Source organism: Macadamia integrifolia, chromosome 8 (assembly GCF_013358625.1).
Source record: "Macadamia integrifolia cultivar HAES 741 chromosome 8, SCU_Mint_v3, whole genome shotgun sequence".
Classification (NCBI taxonomy): domain Eukaryota; kingdom Viridiplantae; phylum Streptophyta; class Magnoliopsida; order Proteales; family Proteaceae; genus Macadamia; species Macadamia integrifolia.
The window spans coordinates 24,710,057-24,725,909 of NC_056564.1; the positions used below are offsets into that span (position 1 = coordinate 24,710,057).

Here is a 15,853-nt window from a genome sequence, read left to right on the forward strand (position 1 = left end):
ACCATAACCGTTGGATGAGTATCTTTTCCATCTTATTCGGTGCCGCTTTCCTTTTCCGATTAAAATTTATGGTCAAATCATTTCTAATTATTCCCCAGGATTCATTCTTAAATCTCTTTATGAGAAAAAACATAAAACTAATTTTCCCTTTTGGGAAAATCCATACCCATACTATTAGGACAGCCATACTATTATAACGCGCGGACCCACGGTGGCAGTGCTTACGCACCACGCGTCCTGCCAGCGAGGCTCAAAATATAACAAGGATCCGAGATTGTTCTCACTTCTCACGTGGGATCAACGGTTCAAACTCCTCTGATTTAATATATATTTCATTTCCTTATTTTCCTAGTTATAACGTTATATGTAAAAATTTAAAAATAAATTAAACTAAAAATAAATAAATAATTAATTAATTAAAAAAAAAAAGGGCTTTTGGTGGTGAGTGATGATATGTCGGCTGTTGGAAATCGAGGGTTTGTCCTGCTTCAACTATCATCGCGCTTTCTCCACTGATCGTTCTACAAATCTTCTTCTTCGTATTTGTAAGTATTCAAATTTAGTTTCAACTTTCAATTATTACTTTTTGTTTCCCGTTTCAATCGGCGGTGTTGAACGTAAGACGCTACTAGTATTTTTTTTTTTTTTTTTTTTAAATTGTTCATTTTCAATTTGTGTTTTTGGGATGGCAGATCTAAGAAGATCCTGCTTTTTTTGGGATTCTTGATTGGTTTAACATAGTTGAATCCCTAATTTTATTGCTGCAAGTAGATATTTCTTTTGTTTTGGATTCATAGGGATTTTGTTTTTTGTGAATTTGTGGATCTGGTTATTCTGGTAACGGTTTGAGAATTGGATTTTCAGAATTTCAGCTCGGTCATGGTTCTTCTTGGATTTTTAGAGTTGTTTTGGGGAGGAATTGAAGCTGTGTTGGGTTGAATTGCCGTGGTTGTGGTTGATTCGGTGGGATCGAGGCTCGGAATTTTAGAGGTTAGGAATTAGGATTATATTCGATGGCGTCTCCTCCATTTCAGGTGGAGGATCAGACGGATGAGGACTTCTTCGACAAACTTGTTGACGATGAGATCGCGGTTACAGAGTCTGGCCCTGGTTTGGCCGATGGTGAGGACTCTGATGAGGTGAAAGCATTCTCAAACCTGAGCATTGGTGAGGTCGGTACTGCCTTGGAAGGTTCCAGTGGTGAAGGCGGGATTGCTGGTAAAGAAGAAAAGCATTCCGAAGCTGGTATTGTATCATCTGCAGATGCACCTGAAAAGGACGTATCTTCCAATTCGTTTGCTTTTGAAAATGCGATTGAGACCAACGATGTTGTTGAGGGGGCAGATGTTGCATCCGATTCCACAACCAGAAAGAGCAGTGGATCTAGGGGTACGAGTGTGAAGGAGGTTCAATGGAGTGCATTTCATACTGATGCGGCTCAGCAAAGTGGCAGTGGGTTTGGGTCATACTCAGACTTCTTTACCGTGTTGGGAGACAAATCAGGAGATCCATTTGAAAAGGTGCAGGATAATCCAATCGCTGATTCTAAGGTCACATCTACCACTGCAGCAGGCACAGCCGCAGATTTGACATCTGTTAACCCTGTGCAGTATCAAGAAGGTGAAACATATGGAAAAGCCAGTGAAGAAATTAGCAGTTGGCAGAATTCATATGATAGTCAGTACTGGGAAAACCTCTATCCTGGATGGAAGTATGACCCGAGTACTGGTGAGTGGCATCAAGTGGATGGTTATGATGCAACTGTGAATAACCAGGTTGGTTTTGAAAGCAATGCCAATGCTATAGGTGGTGATGTTGTTTCAGACCAGAGATCAGAGGTTTCTTATCTGCAGCAAACGACACAGTCTGTTGCAGGAACCATGGCTGAGGGTTGTACAACTGGTACCGTCTCTAACTGGAATCAGGTATCTCAAGGGAGCACCGAGTATCCCCCACACATGGTATTTGATTCTCATTACCCTGGTTGGTACTATGATACAATAGCCCAAGAATGGCGCCTCTTGGAATCTTATACCCAAGCTGCTCAGTCAACGAGTACAGATAGTTTCCATCAAAATCAAAATGAGAATCCTTCAACTGGCAGTTTCCTCCCTGACAAAGACCACAACCTACACGGGAATTATGGATCACAAGTACAGCATGGTAATGACCAAGTTCAGGATTGGGCAGGGTCTCCAAATTACTACAGCGAACAAAATATGAATGTGTGGCAACCTGAACTTGCTGTTAAGAATGAGTCTGTGGCTAGTGTTACTGGAAACCAGCAAGCAGAAAGTTTTTATGGTTCTGCTGGTCCTGTAAATAATTATACTGCTCAACAAAATGTGAATGTGTGGCAACCTCAAGCTGTTGCTCAGAGTGAGCCTGTGGCTAGTGTTACCGGAAACCAGCAAGCAGGAAGCTTTTATGGTTCTGCTGGTCCTGTAAATAATTATACTGCTCAACAAAATATGAATGTCTGGCAACCTGAAGCTGTTTCTAAGAGTGAGTCTGTGGCTAGTTTTACTGGAAACAAACAAACAGGAAGCTTGTATGGTTCTTCGGGTCCTGTAAATAATAATACTGCTCAGCATATGGGTTTTGAATCTGCTGGTGCAATTCCTTTATTTGAGCAAACAAATCAAAATTATGATAGCACCAATGGAGTGGTTGGATTTCGAAGCTTTGTTCCTTCTGAGAACTCCTCTCATCAGATAAATCAAAAACAGATGGAGCAGAGTCAACAGGTGCTTTTCTCAAATGATTACTATGGAAGTCAAAAATCAAATTTCATTCAGCAGCCGTTTCATACGAGCACACAGAATTCTTATATTCCCCATGAGGAGAGGTCATCGGCAGGACGTCCCCCACATTCTCTAGTTACTTTTGGATTTGGCGGAAAACTCATAGTCATGAAAGAGAGTAGTTCTTTTGCTACCAACTCAGCATATGGAAGCCAGGTTTGGTCCTGAGCGGTTCTAACTTAAGTTTTCCTTCAAATTGTTACAATTCCAATGTCTCAAATTTATGTTTATTTTTTTGAAGGACTCTATAGGAGGCTCTGTTTCTTTACTTAATCTGAGTGAAGTTGTCATGGAAAACATTAATTCTACCACTGCTGGGGTTGGTGCTTGTGATTACTTCCGTACTTTGTGCCAACAATCCTTTCCCGGCCCCTTGGTTGGTGGAAACGCTGGAAGTAAAGAATTAAACAAATGGATTGATGAAAGGATCGCATATTGTGAATCACCCAACATGGACTATAGAAAAGGTGAACTTTTGAGATTGCTTCTCTCATTGTTGAAAATAGCTTGTCAGCATTATGGAAAATTTCGATCTCCTTTTGGCACTGATCCAGCAATGAAGGTATCCGACCCTCCTAACATTCCTAATCATTTTGTTTTCTGTTAAGCTTTTCTCTTTGTCTTTCATTCATCATCGTTAACCTCTATTGCATAAAGTTTGAGTTATCTTGTTATTTTATAATTGAATTTATTATTTTACTTTATAATTATTTGCCTTTCAGATGTTGTTTTAGAGTTTGTTCTGTTGAAAGCTTTTGTTCATTTATTATCTTATTATTTTCAGTATTTTGCTTCTTGTATTGGATGTAAAAAATATAATCAAATTACAAAAATGGTTTGCCAAATTACCAATGCATGATGTGTCCATTTGTGAGTACAAACTAATTTGTTATTGTTTGTCCGTTTTAAACTAAGATATTTTCCCCATATTGGTTTACAGATAGTACTAACCACTCATCATAGCTGGAGGAACTAAAGAGGCTCGAAGAGTTGTCCAAATATATTTTTCTTGATATAAAAATCTGCTAATGACGTTGTTCTCAAAAATAAAAATAAATGAATAACCCTAATAATTCCCTCACCCCACCCTACAAAGAAAAAAAAAAAAAAAAAGCAAAAAACTAAAGGGTTTTGTAAATCCAAAAGTGAAAGTGCAAACCCACAAACACGAGAAAGGAAATTAAAAGGAAAATAACTGTAATACGGTCAAAAATTTTCCTCACCATCTAAATACCTTCTGGGTAGAGACTTTCTGTATGTATCAGAGGGCCATGTTCTGAATTTCAAGTGAAATTGGTAAAATTTGCAAATTTGTTTCAGTGTTGCCAAGGGTCGATATTGGGGAAATTTGATGAAATATATTGGTTTCAATAGGGATTGAAATCACCCTCATTGCGAAATTATTAAACATTGCTTGAGAAGCACTGAAATAACTACTGAAGAAACTCAGTTCTCATACAGCAGACATCTGATGACCAAAAAATGATTACTGAGGCCAGATTGAAGCTAAAGATTAGGAGCAAAGTAGCTATAACCTGGAAGCAGCAACTTGCACAGATGCGTGGACACAAACTGAGCAAAAAGCCACCTCCGATGTCTTATCTCAAAATTTACCGGAAAAAGGGAAAAGATCCAGCTAGCTTTTCCCTTGCTTGGAATACCTCTTCCCAATTGTGATTCATGTAACTTGTCCATCAGCCGCCTCCTCCTTCCCTGAACCTCTTTGAAGGAGGGGCTCAGGGAAGAAGGGAAAAATCAGAGTAGCAAGGGGGGAGGAAGGGAATCATACACTATCACAGAGCACAAATCCAACAAATTCTCATTCAATAATCAAATCACTCCCTTGCCCATTTGTTACAACTAATATATAGAAAAGTAAAGACATGAAATTAGAAACTCAACTGAAATAGTATCTAGCCTAAACTAGGAAATAACCATAAAAGGAAGCCAATGCAAAAGAAAGAAATCCTAACTCCTAACTATTTCCAACCCTTGTTAGACCAAAACTTTGGGCTGGACGGTTCTCTTGGCTTCCAAAGCCAGTCATGCTGGTCCAACCAGGTAAGTGTAGTCATAACTGCATCAATTCTCCTCCTCTAAAAAGAACTCGACTCCGTCGAGTTAGGAAAAGGACCGAGGGGACCGTCTGAAGAAATACGCTGAATGACGAACGATCCCACCATCTTCTTGAGCTTAATTTCAGGGAGATCTTTGGCAGAATGAAATTTTATAGTCTTGTTGGCATGTTTGAAAGCATAGGTGTTGGCATAATGACAATGCTGTACTTTCTTGTCAAACAACCAAGGTCTACCAAGAAGGATATGACACACCTTCAGAGGGAGGACGTCACATTGGATTGTATACTTAAATCCACCAATAGAGTATGTGACCAAACACTTATCTGTGATCTTGAGATTAGTGTTGTTCACCTAAGTAACCTTGTAGAGATTTGGATGTGGCTCTGCTTTAATCCTAGTTTACGAACAACGTCTTCAGAGACAACATTAGTGCAACTACCTCCATCAATGGCCAAGGTTAACAATTGGTCATTGCACTTCACACGAGTCTGGAAAATACTACTGCGGTGCCAATCTTCATTGTCAGTGACTTTCTTAGTGGTCAACACATGACGAATGACATAAAAAGGATGTGGGTCCTCATCATTGAGAGTGTCATGGACTTCACCTGATGCACGCTCTTCTCTTAAATCAACTGTGTCAGAACCAAGTTGTTCTTCAGGAATATAAGGTATAGAAGAATCCTTATTAATAAAAGCAACCAAACGACTGGGACATTGATCACTGATATGTTCAAATCCATTGCACGAGTAGCATAGAATTGTAAACTTTGTTGCATCAGAAGGTTTATCTGAACCGCGCTGAGGGGGTGAGTATGGATGAATAGGCCGTGAAGATGACATTTCAGAAGCATGTCGAGGTGGAGAATATGACTGACTAGGTCGTGAAGATGCCATAGATGTAGCATTAGCTTGTGGTTTGTTAAATGACCTTTGTTGGGTAGGAGGCTATTGCGGAATGGAACTAATACCTCGAGGGAAAGTATCTGCAGAATTAGTCTGACTGTGTGGGCGTTTTAGACTTTCCTCAACCTGATACGCTACTTGCACGACATCTATTGTAGGCAGTCGACTAGATGCAAGGGTAGCACTAAGTTGAGGGTGCAAACCATTACGAAATTGTGCTACCAATACTTCTTCATCCCACTCAAAATTAGAATGAGTGGCAAGATAATAAAATTCAACAATTAGATTTTCCTGTTTCAACTGTGCGAACCTAAGGTGCATGCGTTGCTTGTAGTCAGGAGGCAAAAATCTCCGATTCGTGACTTCATACATTTCAGCCCAAGTAGTGACTAAACCAGTACCTCGGGTTCAGTTCTGTTGTTGTTGCTTAACCCACCAGACTCAGCCGTGCCTTTCAGGTTAGCCTCTGGAAATAGGATCTTTCAGGCCTCGGTCAATCTATACTATCTGAAGAATGTCTCTAAGCTGTGAATCCAGTCAAGGTATAGTTTTGGATTGTTATCTCTATAAAAATCAAGGACATCCAATTTTGCTGCTCGTTCCGCTCCATCATCATATCGACCAGTTCCATATGGTGGTGGTAGTTGTGTAGTGGTAGTGATGAATCCCGGGGAGTGGTGTTGGAAGAATCCCTAGATTGAATGGGACTCTTTTGTCTGTCTATAGCCACAATTCGATCAATAGAAACTTGCAGAGATTCCATCATTGTCTTAAGGGAAGTGACAACGGTAGTGAGGGCATCAATTTTCGCATCAGTTTCTCCCTTATAGGAGTTCAGCTGTTGGATAACTTCACTATTGGCTACCATGGTGGATATAAGCAATATTACACTCAAAATAGTAAATAAAGGACGTTTAAAGAACAATGGCAGAATGGTAAATAACTCAGTTATTTTTTCCTTTTCTTTCAAAGGATGGCAGAATTGTGAAGAGATGAACTTCGATGAGAAACAAAGTGTTGATCATTGTTCGTATAAGTGAAGGGCAAACTTGGAAATTAGAAATAAAATCAGAAATAGATATAGGATAAAAGGGAAAAGGGACAATTGGAAGGGCAGACAAGGAAGTAGATCGATTCAAAAGGAGTTGTAAGAGAGGGGTTAAGGGTTACCAGCAAAAGGGAGTTCTGCCCGCTTGGAGATGGTGAACCAGCGAAGGTGTCGACTCAGGGAACCAGCGATAGAGACGTTGGCTGCAACAATGGAAGGGGTTGACGATCTCTTCTTCTTGCAATGGCAAGCAACGGTGGTTCCAGGGACTGTTGCGATTGGCGATGGAGGAGAAGCTTCAACCAGCAGGTCTGAAACCAGGTATGTGTTCTGGTCTCTGTCTCTATTTGCTCTCTTCTTCTTATGTTTTCTGAACTTCTGTTCTTTTCTTTTGGTTCTATCTTCTCTTTGCTGCTCTGCTCTCTTTTTTTGTTCACTCGGCAGAGCGCCAGAGAGGGTGTTTCGATTGAGATTCTAGGGGAAGAAAGAGGTCGGTGGAGGTTGATTAGTAGGGAATCGAAGGAAGGGTTACGATGGTAGGGTTGCTGGAAGACAAGATGGTGTAGGAGAGTGGCTCAATCCTCTGTTTTGAGCAGATTTTTTATTTTTTATTTTTTGGCTCGGCCTCGGCAGAGCTATTCTGTCTTGGCTAAACAGGAAAGAGGAAATGGCAACGGGAAAGAGAAGAATTAATGGGGAAGGATGGGATGGGATCCTTCGACTCTGATACCAAGTTAATGGAGGGCCTTAGGGAAGACGGGAAAAACCATAGTAGCAGGGGGGAGGAAGGGAATCACACACACTCACAGAGCACAAATGCTACCAATTTTTCATTCAATAATCAATCACTCCCTTGTCCATTGGTTACAGCCAATTTATAGAAAATTAAAGACATGAAATTAGAAACTATTAAGTTTGTTTCGAATTCTTGACCCGTTTTAAAGAATGACCCTCTTCGACATATTTTGGTGGCAACCCGAATGGGAAGTTTAATGAGATCTGTGATGGAAGCAGAGGGGTTGGGCCGATAAGGGGGTGCGGGGGCTACTCCCTCGTGGTATGGTTCGACCGGATTGACTGCGACCTGATGGGTCGACCCGCGACTTGGAGTATATAATGTACTATCATCTTATTGAGCCTTGCCATTGTAATTTGGAGGTTTTTTGAGTTAGGGTTTCAGGGCGAGTTTTCTCGCCGCTGCTTGGGTGTAATCTCTTCTGCATAGTGAAACATCTTCTTCTTCCCTCGAGGATGTAGCACACCACATCGGTGTGTAAACCTCGTTAAATCTCTGTGTGTTGTGCGATCTGTCTTGGTTTATTTTCGTATTTCTTGGTGTTTGCTGTACTAGAAACTCAACTAAAATAGTATCTAGCCTAAACTAGGAAACAACTATAAAAGGAAACCAATGCAAAGGAAAGAAATCTTAACTCCTACATTCAAACCTGAAAAATAAAAGGCATGAAATAAAAGAAAAAATAAGCTACTAATTATTTCCAACACTTGTTGGACCAAAACCTTGGGCTGGAACGGTTCTCTTGGCTTTCAAAGTTGGTCATGTTGGTCCAACCAGATAAGTGCAGCCACTGCATCACTCTTCCTGTACCAGTTACAAACTTCTCAAAAACATTGGCTCCTTCCAATAAAGATGAAAGTCAACAGGACTTAAAAACCAGTCTTCTTATTATTTGCCCACTTCTGAACTTAGAATAGCTTTCTCTTGTGTCTTGTAACTTTATACCATCCAATCATTCTTGGTTTCTGAGGAGACATTTTCACAATTTCCAGCCCACCTATATTAGTCCTTGTCTTTAAACACCCTCACATAATTATTCTTTTTCTTTAAACACACTGGATCTATTGAGTCAGTACAAAATTAACATGGGAAAACCACAGAAAACATGACTTATTTGAATAACCTGTTGACCTACCAATTGTAGAAGCAGGATCTTTGGCAAGCAATAAGCACTTTAATGATATAATTTGAGTGTACCATCTTCTTTCTGTTTTCGAGGAAAAGGTCTGGGAGAAAAAGAAAACAATGGAGGTAATGCAGAAATGGTTTGGTTTATTTGGGTTTTGTTGGTTTGGTTTGAACTTGTTTGGTTCAGTTTCTGGGTCAAACCCTATTCCTACAGTTCACTTTCTGGTCTGGTTTTGGGAAGAGGTTAACAGCTTGCGGTTACTAGGATTCCTAAATTTTAGGAACCTTATCTACACTCAACTGAGGCTAGTTTTAAGGTCTTAACTCTTTATATATTTATTACTGAAGTGTCCTAGATAGTAGATAGAGTAATTATTTATTCTGTTATTAACTCAATATGAAAATCTTTTTAGCCTACATTTGAAGGGAGAGCTAATGATAGTTTGGGTTGTTTTTCCTTATTCTTTTTAAATGTGGATGAGTCTCTTTGGGACTCCTTCTAGTCTGCTTGGTTATAGGAAGTTCCCAATTTGTTTCATTTTTTTCCTTTCCTATTTTGAGTCCATGTGAGTATTTTTTATTTATAAATACATGTAGTGGCTAAGAGCCTCTAGACGATTTTGATTATTGAATAGAATTTGGGATTTTGTTCGAGTAGAGATTGCAGTCTTTTTCCTCTCTTCATCCCCCCAAAGATTTGGGTTTTCCCCTTCTTCCCCCATCCTTGCAATCTCCTTTTTTTCTCTCATAAATTTTGCTGATTCACTTTCTCCTCCCCACCACAATCAGATCACTCTTTCAATCTGTATCAAGAGGGATCCAGATCGGACCTAAATGGGAATGGCATAAAAGTCTTCTTCAAAAAGGTCCAATTGATCACCATGTGTATGAAGAAATATGCAATGACGAATAATCCAGCCAAAATAATAGGAATTAGACCCAACACATCTAAAAGGGCATGCCGTGATCTGGTGGGACCAGATTCAAGTAGGTAGGTGATTGAAGGGAGGGACCTCTCTATTGCACTTGTCTCCCTAGACATAGACTACATATAGTGTAGTACTCTTGGAAAGACAAAATATCACCACGTGAACATTTCATTTAAGTAACGAATGTAACTCCTGAGAGATCAACCAGACGACGTTCTTTTCTTGGTCATGACCAGCTAAAGCTACAGTTCCATTAAGAGCGATTCCATGGGGTAGAACCTCCTCAGGGAATATAAGGTTTTCAGGAGGCTGATCCTGAGCCGCCAGCCAAGCATGAAAACCTTCATTTAAGAGAACACTTTTGGTGTAGAAAGTCTCCAATTCAGTATCATCTGCTGTATGTTTTGCATTTTAATTTTCCTTTTTATGTATTTTTATTCCTTACCTTCTTCTGAATTCATGTAATAATATTTGAGTTCTCTAATTCTGCTTGGAGAGGGCAGACCTTGGTGCTATTGGTAAGATTGCTCCATTGTGACCAAGAGGTCAAGGGTTCGAGTCAGGGAACAGCCTTTCTGCGAAGTTGGGGTAAGGCTGCGTATATTATGACCCTCCCCAGACCCTGCAGTTTTGGGAGCCTCATGCACTGGGTACACCTTTTTTTTTTCCTGCTTGGACTGTATAAACCATGCCTTGCCTCTATGGGGGGCTTGCTCATGATTCCCCCTCCCAAGACGCTTCGATCCTGCAAACTCTGGCTTTCGGGGCATCAAACGGAGGTGGAGTGATTGTAGACTTTCCTCTGCCTCTGTTTACTGGTGCAGAATTTCTCAAACCAGGCACAAGGAGCCTGTCTGAGACCAGTGAGAGCCTTCTGAAGAGGGCAAAACAAGAGTCAAGACCTCCTGTTGTAAATTGCCTTGAAGAAATGCGTTCTTTAATTTATGTCTCGTTGGAAAAGGAGAATACTTGTTGATCCATGATATTTTTATTATTGGTACCCGTGTTGACCTTGTTTGATGTGTTATTTATGTGATATTCTGTTGAATAAATGTGGTTCCTCCTTGTTTGTCTTCAGAAATTCAGGAAGCCCAAAAGTATGTTTTGGATTACAAAAGAGTTCATACGTTGTCAATCGGGACTTCATTTTTTCCTGTTTTCTCATGTACTCTTAAGACCTCTCTTTAGACATTTTCTCACAGTTAAAACATAATGTTACAACTGCTATTCTGTATACCCTCCAGTACACTTTTAATGTCACAAAAAACAATGTTGTAAACTCACTGCAGTCCCATCATTTTCGAAAAGACATATTAATGTAGAACTAGGATTGACAAGTCAACCTAGTCCCAATGTTGCAGGATACTCTTGGAGAACATTAGATCAAATATCAGAATAGTTCAAAACAGATTAATAACAAGGATGAGATCAGATCTGAGATTAAGAATATCAATCTCAGATTATAGGGTGTCAGAAATCAGAATAGAAGCAGATAATAAGGGGACTAATGGAATGATGAATTAGGTCTACGCAGGAATCCAAAAATGAGAACAAAAAAAAAACATTTTCTTTGTGATTCTGGAAAGTTGTGTGATGTTATCATACTATGTTAACTGTTGGAGATTATTTCACATCTTTGTTCTGATTTATGTGCACTGTATTGTATTCTAATTTTTGCTAATATTTTGAAAAAAATTGCCTCACTTCTGTGTGGTGGTGAACCTTGCCTGTGTCTTTCACTTCAGGCGCAAGGAGACCTTGGTGTCTTGTGTGACCCTTTTGCTGCTGTTTCCTCAAGTACATGAATTGGATATCAATCTTATGGGAAAATATGTAGATTCTATGATTTTGTTTATTTTCATGTCTGGATGTTTTGTTGCTGCTGCGAATTTTCCCCCTGTGCATCTGGATTCGCTTGTGATACTATTACTCTTTGTGAGAGAGAGGAATACTAAAACCTTGATCATAATATAGGGGAAATGAGATAACAATTTTGTCTTCTGGTGGGGTATGCTACAATCTCTTGTTCCAGTCCCTTCAATTTTGTCTTCTGGTGGGGTATGCTACAATCTCTTGTTCCAGTCCCTTAATAAACTGCAAATGGGAGAGACTCATCCATAAAGCCTTCATTTTCCTCCCTAGTCCTCCCCGCTGAATCATTTTGTGTTTTATTTATTTTTATTCTTATGCTGATGTTTTGAGTACCTTTTACATATGTTCTTGTTCATCTACAGGGTACTCTTAATTTCAATTCCTTATTTCCTCTTAGGCCTCTCTTTGGTATATTATAAATTTATCTTTATGAATTATTGGTATATTGATTAATATTAATTAGAAATAGGGGTCATTAAACATACCAAATGCCTCTATTTATGTTGGGATAAATCGATTGTTGTTGTTATGGGGTAAACCTTTAATGAGCACATGTTGTGATGCCTCAAAACTACGGGTTAAAGAGTAATTTTGCATATTTTTATAATCCCTTACATTCCCTCCTAATTTCAACTCTTCGCTAGAGAAGAGTCCTAATCTGTCTCTCTCTTGCTCTCTCTCTCTCCCCTGCAACAAGCCCTAAAATACATAAAGATGACACCACTACTCTGGTCCCTAGCTGCGACAATTTCGTGCAAAACATCATTGATCAAGGCTTCTTCATACCACTTGGTGCTTCGGACAAGCTGAATCAGGATTGGAGCAAGGATCTGGTTAAAACTTGGGTCCCCTCTCTGTTTAGCATCAGAAGCGAGCTTCTCGTTGTAATCCTCAAGGAGTTGATGAAATAGAGCTTCTTCCAAGATGTATTAAAATCAAGAAAATAGTGGAATCTGCTTAAGATATGGTGAGGATAGTTTTGTGAAACCTATGCTAGATGGCCCAGGCCACAAAGTGAATTTCATGAGGCACTTGATCAATGGCGTCATCAACAAAAGCATGGCTTTTTCAGACCAAGAACTGCCTACCCTTATCCATGCTCTTTGGCTTCATCAGACTGGGTCAGGCCCATCATCGGCAACAGAGATGAAGATGATGAGAGTAGCAGAAGCACATCAACCATGAGACACAAGGATTAGAAATTTGGTCTTAGATTCCCAGAGAAATGCTTCACTTGTACAACAAAAAACTAATGAAATCTAATTGATGATTTAGTAAAGCCACATCAACCAGGAGACACAAGCTTATTAGAGAGCAACAATCACAAGCCTTGTTCTGTCCATAACGACAAAAGACTTGTAGTTTGACTGAAAACAAAGCTAGCTTCAATAAACAAAAGTTCCTTAATAATCTCACATTGTTTCAATGGGAAGAAAGATAAGTTTTTTTAGTTAAAATAAGAGTAAGGGTTGCAATATTCCTTTGTCTCCTCTGCACATCTTTGCTTGTTTCTCTAGGACGAAGCTTGAATTAGCGGCAGGCAGCCATGGAAGAAATCATAAAGAATGTTCTAGATCTAACTATTGAGTGGAGTTCTGCACCTCTGAATGATCCTGTTCATCAGTCCTTAGTTCATGAGAATCAACCCTTAATCTGAATTAAAGGTATAGGAATATTTAGTTTGAATCATGCAGGCATAACTAATCAGACCCGGTTTGGCTGCTGGATCAAACTAGTTAATCAAATGGTGCCGCTGGAGTTTTCTTTTTTTATATTAATCCTAAAGAGACCCGCTCGGTAAGGGTGTCATTTTAGGACCAGAACTGGGAACCAACAATTCCAGAACTAAAAGACCAATTTGGAACCGGCTGGAACCAGAACTTCCAGCGCTGGTGCACGGTTCGTAGTGGGAGGGAGTTGCAGATGGTGGGGATTACCTTCAAGAATAATGAGGGGAAGGGCAGCAGAGGAATATAATTTAAAGAGAAAATGATCAATGCAGTTCTTTGTTTTCCTTCCATCACAATTGAACCCAACTCATAGACATTGTTCCAATACTTCGATTGATTATGAGGGCAAGATTTAATTGGGGAAGAACCAGCGTGAGGTTTGCTCCTATTTGAAGTTGCTGGGTGAGCTCGTCCATACACCTAATGATCCCAAAGTGCTTGCATTGCTGGGGATTGTGAATGCATGTCAATTTCAAAAGTAGATAGAGACTTCGATCTCCTTCCAAATAATAGATATCCCGTGAGAAATTGGACTATTGAATTTTATGACAAAATCCTCTTGAGAATGTTGTGAGATCGTAGGATGCCATTGTTACATAATATATTTTACACTACACATATTAGACATATTTTTTATTAAATAATCTATTATGCCTAGTACCAACCAAACTATTATTGATTATAGTCCATAATCTATTGTGCCTAGTACCAACCAAACTATTATTGATTATAGTCCATAATCTATTATCGTAATTGATTATTCATAAATAGGTAACAAATATAAATATAAACTATGGCAAAGAGATCTGCAACACTATTTGTCATGATCTTTGAGATGTAGAAATATGACTTTTGGCCTTCATCTGAATTTCTCATTTATTTTAATAGGAAAGCGACTGTCCAGAAGCAGCAGTAGCTCAGCTTTTTGCATCTGCTAGAAGGAGTCTTCAATCAAGTCATTATGGTGCCCTTACTCACTGCTTGCAGACCATGCCATCTGAAGGACAGATTCGGGTTTGTCATAACTGTTAAGCATTTATTCTTTCCTGATGTAATGCCTTCAATTTGTCATATAAATGCCTTTTTCGTTTTAGGCAACTGCTGTTGAGGTACAAAATCTCCTTGTCTCTGGTAGAACAAAAGAGGCTCTTCAATGTGCACAAGAAGGTCAGCTATGGGGACCTGCGCTCGTTCTTGCCTCACAACTAGGCGATCAGGTTCATATGACACATTTAACCTTCCTGCCTTTGAGCATTCAACATGCTTAGAATGAATTTACCGTGTTTTTAATCAAAGAGATAGACCCTTAAGTTTTCTAGATTTTTGCATGTGGAGAAGAACAAATCAGATATTTAACTTCAGCTGATGTTCTTGTCTCCTCTGTGTCCATGCAGTTCTATGTTGATACTGTGAAGCAAATGGCACATCACCAATTAATAGCAGGGACACCTTTACGGACATTATGCCTATTAATTGCAGGGCAACCAGCCGATGTGTTTTCAACAGACAGTGGAACTAATAATGGCGCACCCCAGGTGTGTTAATATATTTTCATTTGACTGCAGATGGTACATTAATTTAAACATTCTCTTCTCAAACCCATTGTTGCTATGTTTTTCTGGTTATGCTAGGTTGAATTATTGAATAATCATGTATGAAATTTAATTCTATGGCAATATGTAACCCTTTGTGATTTTTTTACATACCATAAAGATTATGATGATGCAGTTTGGAGGGATGCTGAAAACTTTTACCATGAAATTTAAAGCTTCCTTGTAATATCTTTGCTTCACTGAGCTCATAAATTTTTTGGATGGACAACAGATTGGGTCCAACAGTATGCTAGATGACTGGGAAGAGAATTTGGCCATTATAACTGCAAACCCAACAAAGGGTGATGAGCTTGTAATTATTCATCTTGGAGATTGCCTGTGGAAGGAAAGAGGCGAGGTAGAATCTTCATTAGTTTATACTTCTCTTGCAAATTTTTCTTCACCCCCGCCCTAAAAAATTGATGCATGCTGTCGTTTTGTTGACTGATGTTAACTGTCAATATATTACATGAGCTATGATACAGATTTCTGCTGCTCATACTTGCTACTTGGTCGCTGATGCAAACTTCGAGTCATATTCGGACACTGCAAGATTGTGTCTCATTGGCGCAGACCACTGGAAATACCCCCGAACTTATGCTAGCCCTGAGGCTATTCAGGTAATTAGTGTAATTTCCACATTTTCACTGTATTATTACTTATATAGTTGGACCCATTCTAAGAGGGCAGGCCTTGGTGCAACTGTAAGGTTGCTCCATAGCGACCTAGTAGTCGCAGGTTTGAGTCAGGAATCAACCTCTCCGTGAAGCGGGGTAAGGTTGCATACATTATGACCCTCCCTAGACCCCACAGTGGCGGGAGCCTTGTGCACTGGGTATGCCCTTATATATAGTTAGACCCATTCTAAAATAGGTCATTATCCCTTAGTTGTCTGTACTAATCAATTTTCTTGTACCAGATTGGATCTTTTTTTTTTTTTTGGGTCTTTTTTAATTGGGTCTTTTTTAATT

At 39.4% G+C, this 15,853-nt stretch overlaps 1 protein-coding gene across 4 annotated transcripts in view; it reads left to right on the forward strand.

Moving 5' to 3' along the window:
* The first annotated feature begins 384 nt into the window (after window positions 1–384).
* Window positions 385–15,853, forward strand: part of LOC122085577 (protein transport protein SEC16A homolog) — a 20,593-nt gene continuing 5,124 nt past the window's right edge. For all 4 annotated transcript variants that reach the window (XR_006142161.1, XR_006142162.1, XR_006142160.1 and 1 more), the window contains exons 1-8: window positions 385–545; window positions 865–2,960; window positions 3,046–3,366; window positions 14,179–14,304; window positions 14,385–14,507; window positions 14,685–14,825; window positions 15,115–15,240; window positions 15,368–15,502. Coding sequence is in view for 1 of the 4 variants with exons in the window: in XM_042654056.1 (XP_042509990.1) it covers window positions 1,014–2,960; window positions 3,046–3,366; window positions 14,179–14,304; window positions 14,385–14,507; window positions 14,685–14,825; window positions 15,115–15,240; window positions 15,368–15,502 (2,919 nt within the window). In the remaining 3 variants the exon portion in view is untranslated. The remainder of the gene's footprint in view (window positions 546–864; window positions 2,961–3,045; window positions 3,367–14,178; window positions 14,305–14,384; window positions 14,508–14,684; window positions 14,826–15,114; window positions 15,241–15,367; window positions 15,503–15,853) is intronic.